Source organism: Monoraphidium neglectum (genome assembly GCF_000611645.1).
Source record: "Monoraphidium neglectum strain SAG 48.87 unplaced genomic scaffold scaffold02286, whole genome shotgun sequence".
NCBI lineage: Eukaryota > Viridiplantae > Chlorophyta > Chlorophyceae > Sphaeropleales > Selenastraceae > Monoraphidium > Monoraphidium neglectum.
Window position 1 is genome coordinate 1 of NW_014011342.1, and position 9,759 is coordinate 9,759.

At 66.8% G+C, this 9,759-nt stretch overlaps 3 protein-coding genes across 3 annotated transcripts; all 3 read right to left on the minus strand.

Moving 5' to 3' along the window:
• Positions 1-365: 365 nt before the first annotated feature.
• MNEG_10367 (hypothetical protein) lies at positions 366-2,739 on the minus strand (the record flags this gene model as incomplete). Its single annotated transcript, XM_014041159.1, has 7 exons — positions 366-548; positions 808-933; positions 1,233-1,310; positions 1,467-1,517; positions 1,720-1,872; positions 2,320-2,554; positions 2,729-2,739. 7 exons carry the CDS (start codon positions 2,737-2,739, stop codon positions 366-368), a joined length of 837 nt encoding a protein of 278 aa, XP_013896613.1.
• A 758-nt stretch (positions 2,740-3,497) lies between these two features.
• On the minus strand, positions 3,498-6,076 carry MNEG_10368 (hypothetical protein; the record flags this gene model as incomplete). Its single annotated transcript, XM_014041160.1, has 9 exons — positions 3,498-3,534; positions 3,737-3,795; positions 4,037-4,068; positions 4,228-4,355; positions 4,575-4,679; positions 4,949-5,121; positions 5,389-5,409; positions 5,653-5,717; positions 5,974-6,076. 9 exons carry the CDS (start codon positions 6,074-6,076, stop codon positions 3,498-3,500), a joined length of 723 nt encoding a protein of 240 aa, XP_013896614.1.
• A 230-nt stretch (positions 6,077-6,306) lies between these two features.
• MNEG_10369 (hypothetical protein) lies at positions 6,307-9,406 on the minus strand (the record flags this gene model as incomplete). The annotated part of the gene is made up of 4 exons (XM_014041161.1): positions 6,307-7,524; positions 7,703-8,246; positions 8,502-8,597; positions 8,961-9,406. 4 exons carry the CDS (start codon positions 9,404-9,406, stop codon positions 6,307-6,309), a joined length of 2,304 nt encoding a protein of 767 aa, XP_013896615.1.
• Between the last annotated feature and the right edge of the window lie 353 nt (positions 9,407-9,759).

Below are 9,759 nucleotides of genomic sequence, written 5' to 3' on the forward strand. Positions count from 1 at the left end.
GCGCGTGTGCCCATGCGCGCCTGCTGCACGAGCCCCTTCGCGCTGTCAATGGGGATGGCGAACCCCACGCCGCTGCTGGAGCCGGAGCCGGAGAGGATGGCGGTGTTGATGCCGATGAGCTCGCCCCGGCTGTTGAGCAGGGGCCCGCCTGGGAGGGAGGGAGGGAGGGAAGGTGCGCAGGGTCATTTGAACTTGCCTTGAAAATTGTCAGTATGGTGTGATTGTGCTTGCACTTATGTGAAGGAAAGTTGGGGTCAGGTGGGGAGGAAAGTGGGGTGGAGTTGCAGCACTGGGCATGTCGAAGAAACGCCCAGCGCCAGACACCTCTCACGCCCCCTCAACCCCCATAAAAGCCTCTCCAGTCCCTAGGGGCAGGCGCGGGGGGCGCGCAGCGCACCCGAGTTGCCGGGGTTCACGGCCGCGTCCGTCTGGATGACGTTGGTGATGGGCACCCCTGTGGGCGACGTGGGCAGCTCACGGCCCAGGCCCGACACTATGCCTGACGACATCGACTGGTCCAGGCCAAAGGGGTTGCCGATGGCGTAGACCTGAGCAGTGGCGGCGGTAGGGGTTGCGGCAGGGGCAGGGCGGGAAGTGCGGCGGGCTGATGGTGATTGTGCAAAGGGCCCAGGCAAACGGGGCCGTGGGGCACCTCGTCGCGGCGTAACTCAATTGAAGCCACTCAGGTGGCCGGCGACCAACCGCATGCCGCGCGGAACGCCCACGCCATCCCGCAGGCGCAGCAGGGACCCAGCCAGCCACCGACCCCCAGGGTCGCTGTCGCTGTCGCGCGTGCCCCCCCCCCACCTTCTGTCCGACCAGCAGGTCGCTGCTGCTGCCCAGCGCGACAGGACGCAGCAGGGCCGCCTTGGCGCGCGGCACGTCCAGCAGCTGCAGCACCGCAACGTCCTTCTCCCTGTCACGGCCAATAACCTGCAGTGTGTGTGTGTGTGGGGGGGGGGGGTGGTCCCTTGGTCGGATGGTTGGTTATATGGTTGTTGAGGAGGTGCCAGGGTGGCGGGGGTCCAGGCCTGGGCTGCGTGCCGGCCTGTCGGTGCGCACTCAGCCTGCTGCAGCGAGGCCTGGGCCGCCCTCTCCTCAATCCCAGGCGCAGGGACGCGGCACCGTGCGTGCGGCGCAGCCTGGGTCCTGTCATCCCGAGCGTCCCTGTCTCCCCAAGTCGAGGCAGCATGCGGCTCGAGCGCGCCCGCGTGTTGCGCGATCAGCCTCACCTTGGCGCGGTATGTTGACTGGTCAAACAGGGTGACCTTCACGTCTGTCGCGGAGCTGATAACGTGAGCGTTTGTCACCTGCCAGCGGTGTACAGAAAAGGTAAGGGGAGCGGGCGGGAGCCACAGCGCCGCGCAGCACACAGGACAGGGCCCCTAGTGCCGGCTGCTGGGTAGGCATGCACGCTGTGCGCTCTGGCAGCGGCAGTGATCTGCTACGCAGATCAGCGCACCCACCACGTGGCCCTTCTTGTCCCAGATGAAACCAGAGCCAACACCCCTGGGCAGCTGCAGGTGGGAAGGAGGCAGGCAATTGGGCGGCGGGCCGAATATCAGCTAGGACGCCGGAAGGCGGACTTGCGCCACCCCAAGAGCAGCCTGGGTAAGCAGCACGAATGGCATGTCGCTGCGGCCAGCACGCAGTGGGTGGAGGGCACCAGCGCGTTTGCCCGGTTTGCCTCCGGGACCAAAAGAATCTACGGTCAGCCACGCGTGCACGCGCGCGGCGCCTCGCCTGCATCATGTTCAGGGGGAACAGCCGCGCCACGTCAGTGCTGGTTGATATGTTGACCACGCTGGGGCTGGAGCGGTGGAAGAGCTGCACTGAGGAGCGCTCCGAGGGCTCCAGGGCGGCAAGGAGGCTCTGGTGAGGTTGGGGTTAAGGATCGGGTGACGAAAGGTGGCGGGGTGAGACGGCTGTTGTGGTGAGTGAGAGCAGGGGCATTGCGTGGTCAGATGGGGTTGGTGGGGTGAAGTAGGGCAGGAGGGACGTGGGCGGGGCAGGTTGAGGAGGTTTAGGGTGCAGCAGACACCACGGGTGTGCGTGTGTGAAGGGGGGGAGGTTGCATGGATGTGAGTGGAACAGGCACCATAATCCGAACGCATGCATGATGCCGGCCCGCATGAACCGCCAGCCCGGCACCGCGCGCCTCGTCCTCAACCCTGCACCCCTCTGGAGTCGCTGCTTGCTGCAGCTGGTACACAGCTGAAACTCTTATCACGCATAAGCCATGCTTACTGGACGCGCCTGCACATGCGGGTCCCAGGGCGGGATGGCAGCATGCGCAGCGCGCCCAGCACGTGCCCGCACCTCAGGGATTGGGGATGCCTCCCCGTTGCCATACTTTCCATCATAGTCCTTCAATTGGGCAGAGAGGTCAGCGGTTACGCCTGCCATGCCTCGAGCCGCTGCTGTGGAGCCGGCCGCGCGCCATGCAGCGTCGGCGTTGCGGGCGGCGGAGCAGCGTAGCGGCCACGCGACCGGCTGGGGGCGCGTTGCTGCGCGCTGGCGCCGTGTTGGGGCCGCAAGGGCCGCAGGTCGCAAGCTGCGTCATGCGGAAGGGCGCGGAGGGCATGAGGCAATCAGCGGCACGAGGTGAGCGCACCACCGGTCTTTGTCAGGCCGAGCGCACACGCGTGCAGGGCGTCAAGCTGCGGCCGCGAAGCCAACCACAGTGCCCTTGCTGTGCGCCTGTGTGTAATTCAAGTCTTTAGCTCACCCTAGCTGCATCTTTGCGGATTGCCCTCGCGCGCGCGTCGATGGCACTCGTCAAGCCGATCTGGTGAGTTTCGAAGGACTCGGCGAATTTGCAGTTGATAGTACTAGGTAGAATGAGGACAATCGAAAAGCTTATGAGCGCGCATACGACGGGCAGCCATGCAGTCAGCTGCACATCGGCGGGTTTGGGTCTGTGGCAGAGGCGGTCATGCGCCGCTGGCCATGCGCTGCTGGTTGCTTCGCTCACCGACTCAATGCACCATAGACATGGGTGCATCAACTGGCTGCATCCATGTAATATTTCAGGCTGAAGCTGTGCATGCAAAGGCGGATGCCGAGTGTTTTCTCAGCACTTGACGGTCACCCCGCCGTGATACGAAAGTTCCCTCACAACCCCTGCTCACTGCCCATACACTCACGACAAATCTTTACAAAGTGTGTGTTGTAGCGCAGATATCTCTCCTTGGTTGTGGTGTTGAGTCGTGCATGCGTTCATACCGACAGTGAGGCATGTGTGGTGCCTCTGCATAGGAATGCAACAGCAAAGGGCCCGCATGCTTTTGCGCGCCCACCCATCCATGTCGCTCATTCGTTGCGGCACAGTGCCACTTGCTTGTTTGTCATCGATCACAGCGGCCACACACCAGCGGCCCCCAGTAATCAGCCCGCCGCTCTGGTTGGGGGCTGTTGGCCAGGCACGGCCGTCGCAGCGGGTGCCCTGGGGGTGAGCAGCGCGCCCCGCTCAGGGGGCCCCCGGAGGGTGCCCCCGCCTACTTGGCGCCGCCGGGCAGCTTGGAGAGCAGCTCCCTGCGTGATTAGGGCCAGGAGTCGGTTGTGTGCGTGAGCGTACGTGTGTGTGCGATATGACGTATGAGCATGCAGTGCACGAGCGCCATTGCGCTTGAACGCAAATGGGGGCACGCGCACGTGCCAGCTCAGGTGCACACATGAGTGTCATTGCGCGCATTTATGTACCCGTGCGTCAATGTGAGAGGGGGATCCAGTCCACCTGTAGTTGACCTCCTTGCCGTCTGGGATCACGTTGACCACCACCGCCAGGGGGCCGCTCTGCGCGCAGCCGAATGACACAAATAGATGGTGGGGCCGCCGCGAACCCCTTATCAACGCGCGGGTCTGCCCCAAGCGTCCGCTCAAGGGCTCCCCTCCATGCGATTGTGGGGTCTCCCACCACAAGCTGCGCGGCTGGTGTGCGCGGCCGCGCGACGGCCCCGTGCAGCGCCGAGCCCGCGCATGAACTTTGCGCATGCCCCAGCCCTGACAGCCCCTCCCCCCCCCCCCGTGTGCGCACCGCCAGCAGGGCCTTGAGCTCAGTAGAGTTGACTGCAGGGGTGAGTATGATGGCGGAGGCGAGGACAGGGGGATGGGGTGGTGGTTGGTGGTGGCTACATGGGGGAGCGCAGGAGTTTGTTGGGGCGGTGCTAGCGTGTGCGGCAGGGGCGCAAGGGGACCGTACTCGCCGCGGCAGCGCATCGCGCTCACTGATGCCGTCGTTGTCGCTGTCCAGGGCGGAGATGGCGGCCGTCGCGAATCCCTGCAGGCCGCCCTTGGCCTTGTCCACGATGAGGCCCGTGTAGAGCACGGCAAACTCGCGCTTGGACAGGGTGGAGCTGAGGGGGGCCGGGGCCGGGGCGGGCGGCGGAGTATCAACGTGAGGCAGACCCAGAGGAGGCTTTGTGCAAAAGGTTGCCCGTGCACATCGCGGCCGCGAGCGCGGGGGTCGCATGGGACGCAACTCCTGGTGCTTTGAGGTGGGCCTCGAGCAACGCAGAACGCAGGAATGCAAGTGAACGCTTGTCGTCGGGCTTGCCTGAAAGCCACCGGCCCACCTCTTGTCAAAGTCGGCGCGGTTGAACCACTTCTTGATGTCGGCCTCGGTGCGCTGGGTGTGGGGCTGCCCAGTCAGCTTCTCAACGGCAGCGGTCACGTTCTCGCTGAGGGGCGGGCCGGGACAAGCGGGGGAAAGGGAGGACGACATGGGCCGGGGCGTCACGTGCAAAATAACGCACGGCGGCGCTTCCTGCCTGTGAGCGTGTGTGCTCAAGCCCTGGTGGCACATTGCTCCGTGCAGGCCCCTCTCACGCGCATTGCACTCACGCCTTCAAGAGTAGGACGGTCAGGCAATATACTGTGGCCGGACGCACGAAGCAGGCCGGCTGGAACCCCTGAAAAATCAAATCGCTCGCGCGTGCGCGCGCGCAACCTGTTGAGCAGGGCCACGGCCTCCCCGATCTCCAGCTTGCCGTCCCCGTCGCCATCGTACTTGCCGTACAGGGCCAGGGCGCTGTCCAGCGCGGCCCTTAGGTTGGTGGCGCTGAGCCCCGACACCTGTTGCTTGATCTTGTCAACATCAACCGACTTGATCGCCTCCTGGGCCTGGGGTTGAGATTGTGTGTGTGTGTGTGTGTTGGGGGGGGGGGTTGTCAAAGCAGGGGTCCTTGCGAGTGCTCGTGTAAATGTTTCTTCAGGTGTGTTTAGTCGGTGAATAGAGTGGGTTTGATTGCTCAATGGAAACTGACTACTTTCCATCTGAGGTTTCCATGCAAAGCTGATTTGTGCGCTCGAGCCACAGAGCAGTTTTGGGGTTGGATTGCGGCCAGATGGCGGGACGTGCAGCGCGCCCCTGCTGACAGCGCGCCTCACCTTGGCGGCATACTCCTTGCCCTGCAGGAAATGGAGGTGTGAGAGGCGGTTTCAATAGAGAAGTCTGGTCCGCAACAAACGGTCAGGACACTGCCAGCTGCTGCTGTGGTGGGGGGTCATGCGGGCAAGCTCCGGCCCACCACCAACCTACGTCGGTTACTGCGGCCGTGCGCCAGCATCCCTGGGCCAAACCACCCAGGGGCGGTGCTGTGCACATAAATGTGCGAGCGCTGGCAGCTTTAAGTCGTCCTTATTCTGACCCACCTTGGCGGTGGCGGCCTCAGCAAGTTTGGCCAGGTCAGACGACTCACTGCTGGCGGCCATGGGCACTGTGGCGGGCGAGCCAAGGGCGAGTGCCGTTTGGCTGAGCGCGCGGACACGCTCTGGCAGCGAGATGGGACTTGTCATGTGAGTGAGGCGGGGCACCGCGTGCAAGCAGCACTGGGATGCCATATGCCGGGAAGGTGACTCCCTCGGCACCAGCCTCGGTCCCCTAACAGTCGAGCTTGATCCGGCCGTTCTGGTTGACCCCAGCCCACGCGCGCTTCACGGATCGCATTGCCGTTCGCGCTGTTGCCCACTTACCAGTTGTCCGGCCGAGAGACCGGGTGTTGAACACGGGCTTGGGTGAGGGAGCCACCCCGCGGGCCAGAGCTGCCCTGTGGGTGCGGAGGTGAATAGGCGACATCACGCAATAAGTAAAATCGAACGACGACAGCAATTGGAGTGCGGGCGAGTCCTATCGCCTTGGGGGGTTGGGGAGATCCTTGCGTGGTTGAGTCGTCGCCCGATATCAACCGGCAGTTCCCGAGTGACATGAGGCTAACGTGGTCGTGCGCCGTGCAGGCGCGCGGCATCGGCTCAGGCACCTGAAGCGGTGCCATACATGCCAGATAGTTACAAGTGGCCAGGGCAGGCCTAGGTGGCCCCTTGCCTCCCCACGCCTTCAGCAGCAGCAGATGCCCCCACAACCAAAACCGCGGCCGCCGCCCGCACACGCCGCTGCTGCCGTCGCCGCCGCTCTTCCTCATCCTCCTCTTCCTCGTCACGGCCCGTGTCTGTTGGAGCGCCGCTGCCGCCGCCGCCGCCGGCCCCCGGCTTGACCAGTTGGCTGACGCGCAGCTTGTACCAGGCGACAGCGCCGTTCACGCGCTCCGACAGCAGCTCGCGCTGCGCCGGGGATGGGCTCGGGTCCTCCCGCACCGCTGCCGCCGCCGCCGCGTGCGCGGCCGCCATGAATCCGCCCGGCGGCAGGAAGTCGAGCGCCCGCAGCGACGCGAGGAGCGTCGACACGCTGAGCAGCGACGCAGGGGCGCCCTGCCCGCCATCGGTCGGGCTGTCGGCTGCGGCCCCGCCGCTGCTGCCTGCAGGCTCGTGCTGCTGCTGCTGCTGCTGCTGCGGGTCGAGTAGACGCTGGGCAGCTGCCAGGAAGCTGGCCATCCAGGAGGGGCTGGGGCGGTGCCGCAGCTCGGCGAGCGCCCAGATGACCATCGCCAGCTGGCGGTGATCCATGTTGGGCAGCACACCTTGCATGCCCGCCAGGTGTGCGTCCAGCCACCCCCGCGGCGGCCCACCCCACAGCGCCGCGCCGCCGCCGTTCGCGCCGGGCCCGCCGGTGAGAGCGCCGAAGCTGCTGCTGCCGCCGCCGTTGCCGCTGTCGGCGTCGCCGGCGGCGGCGAAGCCGAGCCAATCCTGGTCGTCGTCCCCAGCCCAGGCGTCCTCGCTGAAGGAGCCAGCAGCACTGAGGGCGCCGCTGCCGAACACACCGCCACCGCCGGCCTGGCGCGCGAGCGCGCCGAGGGACCAGAGCAGCATGGCCGCGTCACCCGCAGGCGCCACCACCCCCGCGTCCCGCAGCGCGTCGGCGCGCGCGAGGCACGCGGCTAGCAGCGAGTGCGGCGGGGGCGCGCGGGCGCGGGCGAGGGCGAAGAGCAGCTGGGCCAGGAGGCGGGGGCTGCTGTGAGGCACGTAAGGCTCCGCGGCCTGCAGGGTGGGGGGAACAGCGTTTGCAGGGTCATTAGCCAGCAGCAGCAGCAGCAGCAGCAGCAGCAGCAGCAGCAGCAGCAGCAGCAGCAGCAGCAGCAGCAGCAGCAGCAGCAGCAGCAGCAGCAGCAGCAGCAGCAGCAGCAGCAGCAGCTGCCGATTGCACCCTACAAGTGAACTTGCGGCAGACCACATATATCGGTCACGGCTGCCCTTGCTGCCATACGCTCAGCATCGCAGTGCCTGCGCCAGCCCCCCAACGTGACACGGGCTGTCGCCAGCCCCTGGGCCCCCCTTGCACTTCTTTCCACCTGCCGCAGGCGGGCCCCACCTGTGTGTACAGATCGACCCACTCCCCGGGCGGCGAGGCCTTGGCCCGGAGCATATAGTACAGGACACAAGGCAGCTCCGCCGCCGCAAACACGCCGGGCGCCGCGCGGCGCCGCTCATGAGGATAGAACCCGGCCACGGCGGCGACTCGTGGCGCGCCCAAGGGCGGCAGCTCCGGCTGCACGTTAGCGGCGGCAGCCAGCGTGCGCATGGTGGCGGCGATCATGGCCTCGCGCCACGCCTCTGGCAGCTGCGTGTGGCGACGTAGGCCGTTGATGCCCCACAGCAGCATGGCCAGCCCCGCGGGCGTGAACGTCCGCTGGGCAAGCGCACCACCCTCCTCGGGCGGCTGCGCCAGCGCAGCTGCCGGGCCCGCGGGGGCGGGGCGCTGCGCATCGCCAGCGCTGCTGCCATTCAGGGCACAGCTGTCCCCGAGCTGCTGCTGCTGCTGCTGCTGCTGCTGCTGCTGCTGCTGCCGCTGCCAGTCGGCCGCGGCGGCGCGGATGGGCGGGAGCGTGGCCCGCACAAACCGCGCAAACCAGCGCCTGCGGGGGCGGCGCCTGCATGAAGGCAGCAGCGGCGCAGGCAATTGCCGTGTGAGCGCTTGCGTTCGCTCTCCTGTCCCTGCGTTCCTAATCGCCCATGTGTCACAATCTCAAGACTGCAGCATAAGACACATACATCGTACCCAATCAGCCATGTCGCTGCAGCCCCATGGGCACCGGCCGCAGCGGCACGCACATGCTGCGCGTGGCGAGGCAGCCGCCCAACAGGCACCCCCTTCCATGCGTGCGGCTCACCCAATGGTCGGCAGTGCCCAGGCGTACAGGCTGAGTGCCTGGGGGTCTGCGCCCGGCGCCAGCACCCCGACCTCCTGCTCCAGCAGAGCACCCCACCTGGGGCAGCGCGGCGGATGAGCACAGGTCTTCGTGCGTGAGTGTGCGCACGTGTGTATGTGAATGTGCGTATGCATGTGCGTGGACGTGCATGAAAAAGTGTGAGGATGTATGCATGCGTGTATGTGTGACGGTGAGTGAGTGTGCGTGTGTGTGCGCGCGCGCGCGTGTGTGTGTGTGTGTGATCGTGCCGCACCCCATGTGCTGCCTTGGCCCAGACAACTGCATTTGATGAGCGGCTCATGGAACAAACGATGAGACGCATGCCGGACATGGCCTTGCCCTCGGGGACGTGTGCACAGGAGGCATGCTGCAGAGCGCAGGCGCCGCGCGCGTGCGGAACTGCGGCGGCCCTGCACACACCTGGCGGCGGGCCGGATGCCGAGCACCGCCAAGGCCCAGAGGATGGAGGACAGCCCTATGGGCTCCAGATCCGCCTCCACGCGCGCCAGCTGACCCCAGAAACGCTCCATCCACTCCGGGCCAGGCGCAGCCGTCGCTGCCGCCTCCGGCCGCCGCCACCGCTGCGCACGATCAGGCTCCACATCGGAGCCCTGCTGCTGCTGCTGCTGCTGCTGCTTGCCCTGCTCGTCCTGCTGCTCCTGCTGCTGCTGCTGCTGCTGCTGCTGCTGCTGCTGCTGCTGCTGCTGCTCCTGCAACGCCAGCCGCGCCAACGCCCACAGAACGTTGGATAACTGCTGCGCTGTGAAGCCCCCCATGTCGGCATACACCGCCGCCACCAGGCTGCGCACCCACCCCCCCGGCGGCCGCGCGCCTGCCGCGGCAGCGGCCCACGCGATGTTGGCCATACCCTGCGGCTGGAATGCCCCATAGTCCAGCAGCGGCGCCGAGAACCTGAAAAACTCTGTCCACCAGCCGCCGCCGCCTCCCGCGGCACCGCCGTCTGCGCCGCCGCCGCCGCCGCCGCTGCTGCCCTCCGCCTCCGCCACCCCGAGCTTGGCCAGCGCCCAGGAGATGTTTGAGAGCTGCTGCGGCGACAGCCGCCCCTGCCGCAGCTGCGGACCTGCCGCGGCCAGGAACGCGCCCCACCAGGCCGGCCCCGGGTCGTGCCCGAGCGCCGCAAACGCCCAGGCCGCCGTAGACAGCGCCTGCGCATTGAGCGACGGCAGGCGCGGCAGCAGCGCCGCGGCCACAGCCGCGA